The sequence below is a fragment of the Natator depressus genome, chromosome 2, assembly GCF_965152275.1.
Source record: "Natator depressus isolate rNatDep1 chromosome 2, rNatDep2.hap1, whole genome shotgun sequence".
In the NCBI taxonomy this organism is placed as follows: Eukaryota; Metazoa; Chordata; order Testudines; family Cheloniidae; genus Natator; species Natator depressus.
Genome location: NC_134235.1, coordinates 94,386,143 through 94,403,036, shown reverse-complemented (window position 1 = coordinate 94,403,036; position 16,894 = coordinate 94,386,143). Strand labels below are relative to the sequence as shown.

Genomic DNA, 16,894 nt, shown 5'->3' with positions numbered 1-16,894 from the left:
GTCATCTGAGGGCAGGGGAGTAGAGTTCAAAACGATGACCAGGTATTGTGGGACATCTCCCAGAGGCCAATCGCAGCGCTGTAATCAACCAGGATGTCTATGTAAAGGGACTGTTTTCCCCTTACTAAAACTCAGTGGGGGTGTTTTGGTTGGCTAGCTGCCAGTACCAAAAGAAAGGGAAAGGGTCGATGGGAAATCAGGACCCTGAGACTGACAGTCCCCAGGAACAATGGGGAGAGGCCAATGCTCCAGGTCAGCCTGAATGACAGGGCAAGTACACTAATCAGGGAGTCAGGAGGCTAGGGGGGGTCCCGTCCTCCTTGGGAGCTGGAATTGTCTGGGTCAGACAGAGTGGGACCGAGTTAAGGAGAAAGCAGGAACCCAAGCTGAGCTGGGAAGCAGAGCTGTGCCAGCCAGAGACTGGCCAGAAAAGCAGCCCAGGAAGCAGGTCTGTGCTTGGAGCAGAGTCACAGAAGCAGCCCACAGAGCAGGAGAGAGATAAACAAAAAACCCTGCTGGGAGCAGGGCTGCAGCAACCAGACCCAGAGGGGCCAGAGAAGCAGCGCAGGGATCTGGAGGCAGAGCAGCAGCAGCAGCTGCCGTGCTGAGGCAGAGTGGAGCTGGAGCTGAGGCAGACTGGTGGAGCTGGAGCTGGAGCTGGGGCTGGGGCTAGAGCAGTCCGGAGCTGGATGTGGTGAGCAGCTGGGAACAGCGAGGGGGACAATTGGGCAGCGGGCCCAACTCAGGGAGACGCCCCAGGCCAAGACACCTGGCAGGCCAGAGTTGGAGGGGGATTGTAATCCCGACACTGGGAAGAAGGGTCCTGCCACCTGAAGAGCATGCGGCTACTGCCAGAACAAGTATCCGACCCGCAGCATTCCTGCGGCACAGCCAGGGCCTGAGAAGGCGGCCTGGGACTCGTGAGGAACAGACTGAACTGCCCTTACATTCCAGAGATGCTGGTTGTGATGTCCCCATGCCCCAGAGCAGGGTGATGGGTTTTCCTTTAACCTTTCCCATTTTTTCCTATTTTTTTAAAATTGATTGCTGTTTACTAAATTGTATTTGCTTTGAACTGTATGTAATGGTCAGTGAAGAGTCCAATGCAGAGAGAACACCCCGGAGTGGGGACACCCTAGCCCCTGCCCTAAGTAACCATGACAAGCTGAGGGGCGAGCCCCCCAGGAATTCTGGGCCCAGCCTTGCTGGGGTTACGAGGACTCTGCCACACAGAGTGGAAGGGTAGCCCTTGAGGTCAGGCAGGCCTCTGGGTAAAGGCAGTGGGAGCGAGGACTCAGATCCTTTCGCTAGCCCACTTCACTGGGGTAGTGTATAAGCCAGGAAAGTTCCCCACAATAGTAGGACCATTCCCCCGATTACATAATTGGTATCATGAACAGGATCCTATCCCACTGGTTTACTGGTTGAGTTCTGGTAGCACTGTCCAGGACTGGTCAAGAACTTTACCATGGCTGGAATTGAAGAACTATGGGTCCAGTTTGCTGAACTTTAGCGCAGATTATCAGACCAAGCTGAGGCATTACAACAAGCTGGAACAGAACAGAGAGAAGCCTTATCACTGGCTAAGGCAGTAATAGACCAACAGTCAGAAAAAGCTAAGAACTCCCCTACTATTTATGTTCCACGGGAGCAGAAGGTCACACAGTTTGGTTGCTTCCCAACAAGACCAGGAGACATTACAGTAGAGGAGTGCATCAAGTCTGTGAAGGCGGCTCTGCGTGTGCTAAGAGTACCTGAAGAAGATTGTGTGGACTTCATAGAGGAACACCTCAAGGCCACAGTAAAGTTCATGGCAATGGCAGACAAGAAAGACGTGGAAAAGGTATTTGAAGTCCTCCTAGAAGAGTATGGAGACAAGGTACCTACTGGAACCCAACTAAAGGAGTTCTTTGAGAGAAAGCAGGAGCCTGGTGAAACTATCTGGGCATATGTGTATGACCTCCAGGAGAGAATGAGCAAAGTGGAGTGGTGAGACCTTCAACGAGTTCCAGACTCAGATACGGTTCTGAAACAGCAGTTGGCACTGGGCTCCAGGATGATTCCTTCCACCGTTAAATGAAAAGAAGGTTGAAGGAAGAGCCTAGTAAGAAGTTCCATGAACTCATACAGACTGTCATTATGTGGTCAGAAGAAGAGGAAGCTCCTGTGGAAGAGATGGCCACGTCTAACCCCTGTACATGAAGAAGTGGGGGCCTAGTGAATGCAACTGCTGGGAAAAATACCCTGCCCCGAACACATTTAACAATGGAAAGTGATGCTGTCCAAAAACTGGCAGTCCAACAGGAAGAGATGCTGAAAATGATGACTGAATTGGTGAAAGAAAAAAATCCCATTAGTATGCCAAAGTATCCAAGGGCACTGGGATCCCGACGATCCCCAGTGAAGGATGAGCTGGGAAGGTAAATTTGTTACACTTGTAAAAGGCCAGGGCATACTAGGGGAGAATGTCCATGGAGAAGGAGAACAGAGTCTCAGGCTCTGGAAACAAATGGGGCACCAGGAGTGAGTGGTCCATCTACAGTAGAAGGCCAAGCAGTGGCAGAAGGATTCTTAGGCCTGTCCTTCGTGGAAAATCACTCTGCATACAGTGTTGAAAGGAACACGGGCAGTGCCAGCATATCAAGCGACTTCTGTAAGTGAGCATTTGGAGACTAACTGCTGACGTACTATAGCAGGGGTGAAGACCAGGTGTTTGTTAGATACTAGCTCAGAAGTCACCACCATTACTGAGTCGCATTTTCAAAAATATTTGAAAGACAAGGAGCTGACCATGCACAGCACACAGTTTGTACATCTAACAGCAGTTAATGGTGGGATGTTTTGAAGCAGACAGACTACATGGGCCAGATGCTGCCAGGGAAATGCATCTTCATCCTGAAAGACAAAGCCTCTGAAGGGAGCCATATGGGAGAAGGAGTCCCAGGGATTCTAGGGATTAACATCTTTAGCAAGCTGAAGGAGCTACTGTTGCCAGCAGAAGGAACCAGGAGGATGAACCATCATGGGCACTCTAAGAAGAATGCTGTGCTGAGTAGAGTACTGGCTTGAGCGGAGTACTTCACTGGGCCCTGCGGGGCAGAATGGAAATGTTAAAGTGGGCAAAAAACAGAAGACTGTTATTCCTCCTCAGAGAGGGAAGATCCTTGATAAATACTGCTGGGTACCTGGAAATACCAATAGATATCGAGCTCTTGTAGAGCCTATGTCTGGGGTAAACCTACCTAATAGGCTCTAGCCAGCCAATGTACTGACTAATGCCATCAAAGGAAGAGTACCAGGGAGAGTCTTCTAAACTCAAGTTTGAAGGCTATGGCGTTGCATCCTCAAAACAGAACTTCAGAGGTACGCCGTCCTGAGGGAGTGGTTCCTCAGATGAAAGTAAGATTTGAAGAGAATGGAAATGAGCTGCGGGAGACAAGGAGGAAGAAAGGAGGATAAGTTACCTTTCCTCAAGAAAGATGTGGTGGGAGACTGCCAGTTCCAGTTCAAGCGGCATGCTAAGGTCTGATTCCTACACAGGTGGCTAACTTAAGGGCGTTGCCAGAGACGGATCAAGAAGTCTAAGGATGAGGTGACCAATTTTGATAACTGGGTCAAAGGCGTCCATGACAGGCCAAAGACAGCCAGCGAAGTTGCCCTCAATACAATTAAAGGCAGCCCAAAGTAGGAAAAGGACTTATAATTGCAATCCAGTGGGGCTCTCATCAGACCTAGCAACTGTGTAGCAGTTCGTAGCCATAGACGCCGGAGAAGTAAAAAAATACAGGACAAATAGGAGCCAAATCCCCACACTGTGGTCACCTACAACAATCCCGAACTGCCGGTTTTCACTATCCAGCATGAACTAGGAGGTCCTGAGAGAGTAGTACATAGGGACCAGTTAAAAACATTGGACTTTTAGTCTGACCAAGGCTCATAGGAGGCACAGAGCAGCATTTCCTGGGGAGACTGAAACCAATGGGGCAAACCCAAACCCTGATGAAAATGGCCAAATCTCTCAAATTGACCTGGTGCTCCCCGGAGACAGGGGAAGAGAAAAATGAACCATGAGTCCGAAGAAAGTCCCAGAGAACTACTAAGGGACTAAGGGTGTACTTCCTGTTAAACTTAGAACCAATAACAATCATTTCTATGTCGTGTTTTAATGAATATTATGTATAGTAAGACGAAGTAGATGTAGAATGTTAAATATGTTAAATGTTCTTTTGATAATTGTTATTAGGTTTTTACTGTGACATGATGTGGGTATATGTTGTTAATATGGGGCCTGGATGTACCAGTGTGAATATCATGGCTGTGGCAGAATTTTAGCAAGGGGAAATGTAAGGGGATTATTGTCCCTTTACTAAAACTCAGTGGGTGTGTTTTGGTTGGCTAGCTCCCAGTACCAAAGAAAGGGGAAGGGTCGATGGGAAATCAGGACCCTGAGACTGACAGTCCCCAGGAACAATGCGGAGAGGCCAATGCTCCAGGTCAGCCTGACTGACAGAGCGGGCAGGCTAATCAGGGAGTCGGGAGGCCGGGGGGGCCCTGTCCTCCACATGAGCTGGAATTGCCTGAGTCAGACTGACTGGGGCCAAGCTAAGTAGAAAGCAGGACCCAAGCTGAGCTGGGGCCAGAAAAGCAGCCCAGGAAGCAGGTCAGTGCTGGGAGCACAGTCACAGAAGCAGCCCACAGAGCAGACCTGTGCTGGGAGGAGATCTGCAGCAACCAGAGCCAGAGAAGCAGCCCAGGGAGCTGGAGGCAGAGTGGAGCTGGGGCTGGAACAGTCCAGAGCCAGGTGTGGTGAGCAGCTGGGAAGAGTGAGGGGGACCTTGGGCAGCGGGCCCAGCGCAGGGAGACGCCCCCTGCCAGGATGCCTTTCAGGCCAGACTTGGAGAGGGATCATAATCCCAATGCAGCAGGGGCAATGCTGGGAAGAAGGGTCCTGCCACCTAAAGCCTGAGAGCTTGTGGCCACCGCCAGAGCAAATGTCCGACCTGCAGAATCCCTGCAGCACAGCCAGGGCCTGAAAAGGAGGTCTGGGGCTTGTGAGGAACAGACTGAACTTCCCTTACATTCCAGAGATGCTGGTTGTGATGTTCCCATGCCACAGAGCGGGGTGACATGTTTTCCTTTAACCCCTTTCCTATTTTTTTTAATTGACTGCTGTTCAAAGCAAATACAATTTATTGAACTGTATGTAGTGATCAGTGGGTCAGGGAAGGGTCCAGTGCAGAGAGAGCACCCCAGAGTGGAAACACCTTAGCACCTGCCCTAAGTGACCAAGCTGGGGGGCTCAATTCTGGGCCCAGCCTTGTTGGGGTTATGAGGACTCTGCCACACAGAGTAGAAGGGGAGCCCTCGAGGTCAGGCAGGCCTCTGGGTAAAGGAAGTGGGAATGAGGACTCAGATCCTTTCGCTAGCCCACTTCACCAGGGTAGTGTATAAGCCTGGAAAGTTCCCCACAATAGCAGGACCATTCCCCTGCTTACAGCTACACTGGCACCATGGTGCTGTAGCCCTGGCTGTATGCCTCTTGTCAGGGTGGCTTTTTAGAGCACTGCAACTGCGCAGTTTCTGTGCACTAAGTGACTTGACAGAATGTACACCTCGTGAGTTATGATGCAGAAAGCTGCTTTACTGTGCAGAAACTTGCCAATGTAGACAAGGCCTAAGACTGAGAGCACTCCTACCACATGGGAAAAAGATATAAAAGACCCTGGAAGCATCTCCATGTTGCCTCTTTCCTGCTCTGATCTCTGGACTATGATCTTACATTTAGTGTAAGTCCAACCAATTGACTGAGGACCTTCCAATCTTCTGGAAGTTACCAGAAACTACAAGCCATCAGTCTGTAACATCACTGCTTCAAAGCTGATACATACAATCATTGCAGAGTTCTTATAATTGATTTCTTTGACCATTTTAAATCTCTCATTCTTTTCTCTTATAAATAAACCTTTAAATATTAGATAAAGGATTTGCAACAGCATGATTATTGAGTAAGATCTGAGTTATATATTGACCTCGGTAGGTGGGTGATCTTCTGAGATCAGAAGAACCCTTTGTTTGATTAAACTGGTTTTAAATAACCTCTCATCATAAAGTCTAGTCTAGTGTCTGCCTGATGAAATAAGGGCTGGGATACCTAAGACGACTGCATTTCTGAGTTCTTGTTAACAAGAGTGGTGAGACAAAAGTAAACTTTTGTTACTGGCTGGGTCTATCTTATGGAAGAATAGCCACTAGTTTAGGGTGGGTCTGCCCCATTTCTAAGCAGTTTGTCCGGAATCTGGTATTCTCAGCCGTGACCCACTGAGGCACGGTGACATATGCTTATACATTTTAATTAACGATGAATCATTGAAAGGGACATCTATTTAACATTCATTATGTGTTAGCAGCAAAATAAAGAGAACAGATGTCTGAACTGTGTCACTGTCTTTATTTTAACATGACATTCCTAAAACATTTCAAATTAGTACCTGTGAGAAATTTTATAGGGCAGATAAGCACCAACAGCCAGATTCTAGTAACCTTTACTCATGCAAACAGGCTTTTACTCGGGTGAGTAGAAGGTGCACTATTAGCCCATTACATACAAACTTCCCACACAACACTTTATTAAAGTACCCTTTAAATATTGCTGAATCTTCAAAGACCAGAGCAAACACAGCCAAACTATATATTTTATCTGGAAGTACAGGTTTGCAACAGACTAAATGTTAACTTAAGTCAGACATAGCTCTGGATATTAGAGCTGCATGATATGCTGTAGAGATTGACATGGTGTATTTAAAAATGTTTAAAAGATTACAGTGTAAAGGAAAATACCATAATTTTGTTTCAGAAACATGTTTCAATTCAGAAAGTGCCCAGCAATCTAAATCAATATCAGTAAATTGCCACAAACTGGAGTGTTATTTACCTCAAATATCTAAAATATTTTACAAAGCTTGGTATGTCTACTTACAAATATGTCAGCTAAATCCTGACATTTGTGGAAAGTGTTTGAATTAATAGCTTGTTTTCTCAAATTCAGAATAGTACACAAACTTTACAATGTATGAAATTCACAGAAACACTGCTCATCTTTTAAAAAAAATGAAAGCATCTTATTCTGTGCTTCTTAGAATTTTCTAGGTTTTATATATAAAAACTAAAGTGTAACTAATGTGAGCAAAAATTTGTTGTTGCTAGGCAACCCATAGAACACATTGTGAAGGCACAGGTGACAATCTATGAATGAATTAAAACAGAAGAATCATTTTGTAAAAGGTCAAATGCAACTCACTATTTGAACTCCTGACGAGCACAATTACTTATTATTATACATTTCAATCATAAACAAGTAGGTCATGATCCTGCCACAATTATTCATGAGAAGGACTATTCAGAGGAGTACAGGTTGTAGGGTTTTTTTATAACAAGAAAATTCAGATTGTATGCAGTTTACTAATTTTCCTCTAAGAACCTGGCCCAAAGACCACTGAAGTCAATGGGATTATTTAAACTGAATTCAATGGACTGTGAATCAGGCCCTTAATGCTCATAATAGGACAAAAACAACAGACCATTAACTAGTGGCTTAGTAGGGCCATTAATTTAGAGTGAAGGCATACTAACTGCTAAAAATCAGATAAAAATTTATTGCCTAATCACTGGCATGATGAAGGGCTCAATTCCACAAACCCTTATTCCCATGAGTAATCAGTACACAGATGAGGAGTAATCCCTTTGAAATCAATGGGAGAAAATGCTGTAGTTCCCATAACCTGCAGTAACATAGAGGCAATGCACATAATCTTCAGGAGAGAAACTGCCACTTAAGGCCAAGCACGAAGTATTTAATATGAATGTAAATAGTGTGTAAATCCTTTTAATGCCACATCTCCGACTGTCTTGAAGTGGTGTGACAATAATAGAAGTTCCTTCACACAGAATTAGACTTATGAATGCTGAGGGTCAGAAGATTCATTAATATTAAATAAAGCACATTATAAACAGAAATTATGTTAAAAGCACTCATATTAATTGTTTTCATGCACTGAAATAAGTCAGTTTATTTCACAAAGGATGACGATGACATCATAGGCGCCATCGTGAATTCCTTCAAAGACCTTGAGCAAATGTAACAGAAAATATAGGGTAAACTACAGAAAGAAAATATTCAAGTCAGTGCATTCCACATAATATCAAGTTGCTGCTTTTGTTCATAATAAGTTACCACAATCTAACCAGGTGAAAGACCATCCATTATGCCCATTACATCCATTATAACCCCTCCAGTTAAACAGAGCTTTTGTTCTCAATCAATATAAGCTAAAGCATTGCACATTTTCTTGACTTATTCTTAGCCAGATTGTAATTTAAATATCAACATGCTGCAAGGTATTTACTGCAATGTTTCAAGAGAAACCCCAGACTGCAGCTTAGTTCACGTTCACAATAATGCTAACTCTGTCCTCAAATCAACCAACAGGAAAAGCACTGTGCTCGTCTTTAGAAAAGCTACCTGTAATGATTTACTAGCATGGTTAAAAATAGTTTGCTATATGATAAAACTTTTCATTTACTGGCTAACAGCAACCTGTTATTTATTACTCAATCAAGGCTGACTGGCAGGTACAATTTTCTCTTTGGATAACAGCATTAGAGCACAAAATGAACCACTCAGCAAATAATTCTGCTCACAATGTGGAAACACATAAACAACAGGATATATTCACAAACAATGAAAATTTCTATTATACAGAATTCTTTTGTACTGTGGTCAAAGTGCACAATAAATAAAATAAATGTTGTGACCAAAGAGGTTGAAATGGATCAAAACAAAACTGTAGAAATGATACAATACTCCTTTTAATTAGACTATTTAACGTGACATCAAATTGTTCTCCCTCTTAGAAACAGCACTTCAACAATGCATGAAATCTTTGCAGCTCAGGATATTAGAAGACAATAAAAGGATTCCTGTCTCTTACAAAGAAGTTGCAGCCTGTGAGCACAACTAGTATGGTGTAAAATTGTGTCAGATGAATTTTAATGCAACACAAATATGAAAGATTCAAAAAGAACAAAGGCAGCATAGTACTATTCCACACTACACAAATGACCTATTATGATCTGAACAGCATACCACATTACAATTAAAGTTATTTCAAAAGAGGGTCACACAGTTCAAATGTAAAGGGTGCAGAATGAGGTATTTCCTTTATGTAATATTAGAGAAATGCAAAATATCAAACACTGTGGTAATGTTAGAAAGTTGAAAAGACACTCATATTTAGGCCACTGGGAATCCAGATCTTTTAAAAAAATGCTTTAATTACAAGTATTATCCTTACTGACTATAGATTCCAAATTTGTGGGAGTTCAGATATTTATAAAAGACTGTAATTGATGTGCATACATTTAGGATATTTTCTTGCACAGACTTTACTAGACCGTATTTCAAGTTGCTGGGCATTCTAAAATACTTTGTGTACCTTTTTAAAATGTTTAAATCAATGAAAGTAACTAGAGTCTTGGTGGGTTAAATTTAGGCTGACCAGAAGTCCTCATTTTATAGGGACAGTACTGATTTTTGGGTTTCTCTCTAATATAGGCTCCTATTACCCTTCACCCCAGTCCTGATTTTTCACACTTGCTGTCTGGTCACCCTAGTTAAACTAGTTGGGTAAATTTCTTCCACATCCTGCTGCTTCTGCAGCAGCTTCAATTATATTCCCAATGGTGGCAGTTGACAGATTTTGACAAAAACAGAATTGCAAGTAAGGTTTCTCTCTGTGATATTATTGTCTCTGATTCTGGATCAAAAGGAGCTATTTTTACCAGCTGCGTAAAGAAATAGTGTACACAATGGGGTCAGTTTGAAAATCGCTGGATGGCAAAAAAAGTACACACAAACCCATTAAGATGTAAGCCTAGTGTTAGACTGGTGCTTGGTTAATGGGGGTGGGGGGAGGCGAAGAGACAACAAAGTAAAGATAATCGGTACATCACGTAGGTCCACTGTGAAACAAGTCATTATCAAGTCTGGTAAGATGTTTTGTCATTTATTTCCATCAGGACTTAGGCCCTTTCTTTAATCCGAAATAATCATTTTGGTATGAAATCATTAACCCATGGCTACAGTGTTGATTGCAAGGAATAATAATTCTCCTACTTTCCCTGAAAAAGAGTAGAATATACTTGTATAATAATCACAACTTAAAAATGGATGATGCTATTGAGAATGTTAAACAAAGGGAGAACTTCCTATACTGAAATCTAAATTCAACTATATCCCTGTGTGGAGAGGGATTAACCAATGGACTACATGGCATTAAGAATTAAACCAAAATATACCTTTAATAAAATAGTGATTCATGTATCATATTTTACATGAAAGCACTCATAAAGAGACATTTTTCTTCTAAGAACTGTGAAATTCATGAGTTGTGATAAGATGGCTTTAGTTTCCAGAAACTATATATTCTACCAAAATTTCACTCCAAACCTAAGATTAATTTGTTTTTCAAAAACGAATTACACTTCCTCTGTTTGTACTATAGCACTGTTTCACCCACCTGAACATCAGACTGTCACTCCACAGGTTGCATTAGATCACAATATCTTTAGTTTGGTTCCCAGCCAGGGCTCACTCAGTCATAAAACAAGACTGAATATAGCAAAAGCACTGGAAGAACCTTTGTAATGGGTTGGCCACCTGCCTAGAGGGTAGAAGAAGCTTTATAGCCCAGGTTTGGCATTAAAGTGGCATTAGCCATCTGGGCTCCCCAAGTTCTGATCTACTTTTACAGGCCACAGGAAAACATTCTTAGAATTTAGATCATTATAATAGAAAATTAATGTATGTAAATTTTAGGGAAATTAAATAATTTAAGAAATACCCTAATGAGATAAAATGCTCTTTACATATTTCAGAATTATCTAGGCAACAAGTTCCAACATACAGACCCTCTATTTCATTATTTATTTTCTTGGATGATGAGAAAATTCATGTTATTACATCCCCTAAAGAGGATTTATTCACCTACAGGAAGACAGGCTTTAGTACACTTTAAGGCTTAACTGTAAAATACTACAGTCAGACTCTCTCATTCATTTGGAAATATACTTTTATATAAAGGAAAGAAACCTGAATCTTTAATGTTTCATTTTCTGAATAAAATCTGCATTCATTTAGAAAATTCAGGCAGGATAGGATCTGATTAGCTATAGACAATACACACACATTCATACATTTCAACCACAGTGTCTCATGATTTTTGATGCTATTTTTTTACACAATAATATGCATTTGTACATTATATGTGATATATTTAGTTTACTCACATCTGCATCTCTACTTTCCGCATATAAGCTTAGACTAACATCTACCTGAGGTTGTGAAATCTGAACTCTCACGCCCTACATCTTTTCAACAGGAGACAATTTTCCAGAGAGACTACAGAGATGGTCTAGTCTGCCTTCTCCAGGACACCAGCCCAGCTACCATGAATAACGTGTAGTTCTGAAGAGCACTCCACTGTTATCGGTCAGATTTACAGCTCTAAAAGTACTTCAACCATATAAGCTATGCCATGATGAAATTCCTGTCTTCATATGTGTCACTTGTGGACGTTTACATTAACCTTGTGTGATGCCTGCTAATATGCAGCCATTGTATGTTTACTGCATATACTCTTCCTTTAATTTGTACATATTTAGAGGTACGGCCAATTATTTTCGGAAGGTAAGTCAACAAGACAATTCTGACTCCAATTAAGAGCCCTAACGTCCTGTGATACTGCCCGGATTCAATCTTTTCATTGCTTTGGATCAGTCCCCCATAATACCACTACTGACTCAGGAGCTAAGGGTTAACACACGCCACTAAGGTTCAGAGATAGCTTTCTGAAACCAACTAACGCTTGACCCTACAAATCATGATTTTTGGAAGGGGAGGGGGGGTGAGGGAGGGAGGCGTGATTGCTCGCTGTACTTAAGATCATTTCCCTAACATTTTCCATCTGAAGGCTACGGGAGTCGGCTGTAGGTGGGATTCCAACCAAACTCTGCTGTGTCCTTTGGGAACGAACATCCCTATCAAGACAGAAAAGTATTCCAAAGGTCATAGAATATCAGGGTTGGAAGGGACCTCGGGAGGTCATCTAGTCCAACCCCCTGCTCAAAGCAGGACCAACCCCCAATATTTGCCTCGGATCCCTAAATGGCCCCCTCAAGGATTGAACTCACAACCCTGGGTTTAGCAGGCCAATACTCAAACCACTGAGCTACCCCTCACCCCCTCAATTTATGATTATTTCCATTGCCCTGTACACAGCGTCTGCAAGCTAAGCATCGCATCCGGGAGAGCGAGAGAGATTAGCTCTGCGATAAGCTCCCAGCTACTTGTAGAATTGCAGATTTCATACGGCCCCTCCCTTATCTGGCTTTGGGGTCGGGAACGGGAAATATGATAGAGAAACACGGCTCGTGCTTTCGAGAAAAAGCCCTTGACATGAGAGCTGGAGCCTGAGACTGCACCTTCCTCCCTACCCTCTGCTGTGACTGCCTGCCTGATTCAGACCCGACTCCGCAGCCGACACACCGCCGGCTTGGTTTAAATTCCTTTCGCCTTCCTGGCTAAGCAGCCCATTACGCGGGAGGCTCCACTATAGTGTCTCTTCTGAGCATCTAGTAGGATTCTGCTCTGAGTCACTCGGGTGTGAATTCGAACTCACGTCACTGAAGTCAATGGAGAAGTTAATTCTTCATTGCACCTAAGGAGCAGAGACCAGAATTGTTACTGCCCCTTCTCAGCACGTTGTGTGCACCTTGTTCTCAGGAGGAGCCTTTCTTAGCAGCAAACAAGCACCGGTGCTACCAATTGAACCCCTTTCCCTTTACTCCAAACACCTGCCTGTCTACAAACACGTGTAGGAATTGAAGGAACTCCTGGATTGGGGACTAATCACACTGCTTCCCGTAAACTGGCAATGTTCTCCCTGAACAACTTCCTAATAAAATCATAAAAGCTCTTCTGGCTCATGCATTCAAACAAAAGCAAACTAATCATGATTTCGGCTGGGGTTCATTAGGGCCTTTCAATTCGCATTGATCCAGCACCCGCAAGACACACACACACAGAGAAGGCAAAGTTCTGAAGCGTTTAGAAGTGTCTGAAGTTTGGAAAGTTCTGTCCGTTCTGTTGATGTTTCTGTCTGTCTGGGTCGCCATATCGCTGCCCTTCAGAGCAAGCTTTTATGGACTAGCAGAGTAAGCATTACCTGTCTAGTGTACACTCTTGAAAGTGACTCTGACTACCTCTTTGGGTTACACCGTTTCGGCCACTTTTTCCTATCCATTGGCATATATATTTGCACACACTGGCGGTTGTCAACCAGTGTGTCTGTCAGTCTTTCAATTCCCCTTCCACGCGGTCTGCCCATTGAGATGTAACTCCCCTCGCCCCCAATTTTCCTACACTCCTCCCAGCCCCCCAGTCCAGATACTTTGCTCCTCTCCTCCGGCCCCGAGCCATAATTCTTCCTGCACCAATCTTCGCTGCTTCCTCAGTTGGTTTGCCAGGCTGCTATGGAGCCGTTCAAAAGTCTCGGGTTTTTCCATCATTTCCTTCTGTGGGAGCCATCCCTCCTCTAACGGACAAAGGGGATCTCTGGCCAAAGTTTGCAGAGACTGTCCCCACTTTCCCCTCCCCCCCCCCCGCCCCGGTTCAAGTGGAAGCTTTAAACGGGGAGTGGATGGGGGAAGAAACACCCAAAGGGAAATTTCCTCACCAGCTTGAGACACCGCGACAGGGAAAAAGAGGCTCCCATCAAATTACAAAACCCAATCACCTCTATTAGCCAAACAAGTCAATCATCAAGGAAAACAGGAAAAACGGTGCCTTCACTGCGGGGAAGAGACTGTCTGTAAGGTACACAGCCAACGCAAAGCCCTCCTCCAACCTAAGTAAAGGGAAAGCAAAGTCCAGGCAGCAGCAGCAGGTCCCTGCTTCCCCCCGCTGTCCCCAGCACCGCCACTTTCTCTGCGGAGCTGGGAGCAAGCCCCACTCACCCACCCAGGCAGCATGCTGCCTGCCAGCCACGGCAAGGAGGTGTGGGTAGGTGCCCACTCCTGCCTCCCGACCCCCCGAAAGTGCCAGGGAAAGGCGCGCGAGAAGGACCGGCGGAGAGAAAGGGGAAAGAAAGCAACCGGCTCACCCCCAGCTTCCTGCTGCGGATTTTCACGTAGCCCTGCTTGACGATATCGTTAAAGTTGGAGGCCATGGCCAGCAGTGCCGCCTGCTTCCGCCGCTCACAGCCCGGGGGCCTCGTCCTCCTCCTCCTCCGGGGTGCCTCTGGCCGCCGGCTCCCGGGGAGCCTCTGGCATCCAGGCAGCAGCAGCCTCCGGGCTGCTCTCCGCTCCCGCCTGGCTCGCGCTGCCCGGCTGCAGCCCGCTCCCCCCGCAGGGCGCTGCGCTCAGCCCCGGAGCCCCTGGAGCGGCGGCGGCGGCAAGGGGGGAACGCGAGCGGCTCAGCTCCAGCAGCCGCAGCGGGGAGACGAGGAGAAAGGGGGAATCGACGGCCGCCGCCGCCGCTACTGCCCGGAGCGGAGACCCGCTCCTCGCTCTTCCGCCAGCGGTTTGCTCCCCCCGCCGCCGCCGCCGCCGGCACCGGCACAGAAGCCCCCCCCCCGCATCACTCGGCGGCCGCGCCACCGCTGTCCGGACCGCACCATCCACCGGCGCTGCGAGGGGGAGGGTGGGCACCGGCTCCGGGCCGCCTCCTCACACCTCAGCAGCCGGGGGAGGAGGGGAAGGCACCATCTGCCGGTCCCACCTCCAGGCTCTCTTCCCCGCACCTCAGCCGGGCACGCTCCACCTCCGCGGCTGCCTACGCCCCCGGGAGAAGATGCTCGGGGAGTCGATGCCCTCGGCTCACCCAGCCCCTTTTGTGACCCAGGGGAACAGCACGGATTTCCTGGCTCAGGTAGCGGAGGGAAGAGGCGAGCAGGGGGCTAATTTTGCCTCTTGAAAACGGCTTAAGGGAAATAATCCTTGCCCTTCCCTCGGGCTCGTCTAGTTGGGCTGTGACTGTTGAAGGCAGAGATCATCCTTCCTATGTTTGTACTGTGCCTAGCACAATAAGTGCAACTGTCATTTCAATAAATAACTATAATGGTCCATTCTGAGACTGGGGCAGCTGCTTCAGGATTTTTACACTTGATCAGGGCACATGTGCATCCTGGTAGGCACAGTCCCTGCATATTTTCATGTGGACAAAGTCATGTCAGAATTGACATGCACCAAAAAGTGTTGGGTACACTTGTGAGAGGACCAGATCCTGCAAACACTGACAGGCAAGAGAAACTTTACTCAGCGATCAGTCTCTTTGGTTGAGATTTTCCAACCCAGGCAGGGCATTTAGCCCCAAGAACACCCACTGAAATTAAACAACTATATAACCTGTATGGCTAAAATGATTTGAAAAGCTCAGACATTTAGTTTAAAGTGACTCAGGTGTGTATTTGTTTGAGGATCATGTCCATATTGTGCTAAAAGTTATACGCATGAGTGATTTACACATAGGCATAAAGAAAGGCTGGGCTTCTTTTTTTTTTTTTTTTTAAGGCATTCAGGAATGCACACTACATCCCATTGCCAAACACTCTGCAGCATTGCATCAATATAATAAACATTTTGAACAACCAACAAAAAAATAAAGTAGAAGTCCCTTTGAGCTTGAAAAATGGAACTCCACACTGTGCCACACACATACGTACTATACTCTCAGCAGTGATAAGTATGTCTTTAATTATAATGCTCCTTGAAGCAGATCTAGCAAAGAATGATTCTGCACTAAAGCTAGATTATGTTTTGAAGACACCAGGAAAAACAACTCTGATTGATTTACTTGTCTACCTTGGGTTTGCACATACCTAAAACAAACAGGTGATTTAGCCTGCTGCACAAAGCCAAGCTATCGATGTAAGAGGCACACATCATTAGCAGATTGTAAAAAATATTCGCAAAAAGAAAAGGAGTACTTGTGGCACCTTAGAGACTAACCAATTTATTTGAGAATGAGCTTTCGTGAGCTACAGCTCACTTCATCGGATGCATCCGATGAAGTGAGCTGTAGCTCACGAAAGCTCATGCTCAAATAAATTGGTTAGTCTCTAAGGTGCCACAAGTACTCCTTTTCTTTTTGCGAATACAGACTAACACGGCTGTTACTCTGAAACCTGTAAAAAATATTGTTTTTAGAATATTTTATGTGAAAGTTAGAGGTTTATGATAGGCTTAATGAAAGTTTCATGACTTTTTTGTTTTTACTAAAAAATTGCTGTTCTCAGCAAAATTGCACAATTGACCCCCTGAAGTGTTATTTATGAAGAATTTGCATTATACTGTACATATATATTACAGATTTAAAGCGTGCTTTTGAGGTGAGATCAAAAGTACACTTTTCCATAATTTCCCTTTTCTATTTTAAATGGTTTTCATATCTGTCTCAGTAAAGAATGTTAATGTACAGGACATTAAAATTATATTATATTATATTTATTATATTGTTTCTCCCATTAAGTGAACTTCTTCTCTGAAATAATAATATTGAGATTGGCCAACCTTTGGGCAAGTTGTACTTTCCAGTAAAACTCTCTAGAGTTACATCTAGAAATACACTTTAAACACATAGGGAAAAGATGGAGAATGATCAGAATCTGGAAAATAGATTTCAAAGCTTTGGAGATGGAGTTATGAGTAAAGGCTATGTGACTTCAATATATATTTTATATTAATATATAGGAATAATAAGTGGATTAAAATATAAGGCTTGATGTGTCTGGAACTCCAGATTTTTTTTAAACTTATCTGAAAGTCTAGACTTTTACATTTT

General features: G+C 44.5%; 1 protein-coding gene across 2 annotated transcripts in view; it reads right to left on the bottom strand.

Annotated features, from left to right (window-relative positions):
- DOK6 (docking protein 6) overlaps nt 1–14,391 on the bottom strand; it is a 423,151-nt gene extending 408,760 nt beyond the window's left edge. The window contains exon 1 of one of the 2 annotated variants that reach the window (XM_074944708.1): nt 14,217–14,391. In XM_074944708.1, the coding sequence (XP_074800809.1) occupies nt 14,217–14,282 (66 nt within the window). In that variant the 5' untranslated portion in view covers nt 14,283–14,391. The remainder of the gene's footprint in view (nt 1–14,216) is intronic. The other variant, XM_074944709.1, reaches the window with a different exon arrangement.
- Nucleotides 14,392–16,894: the final 2,503 nt, after the last annotated feature.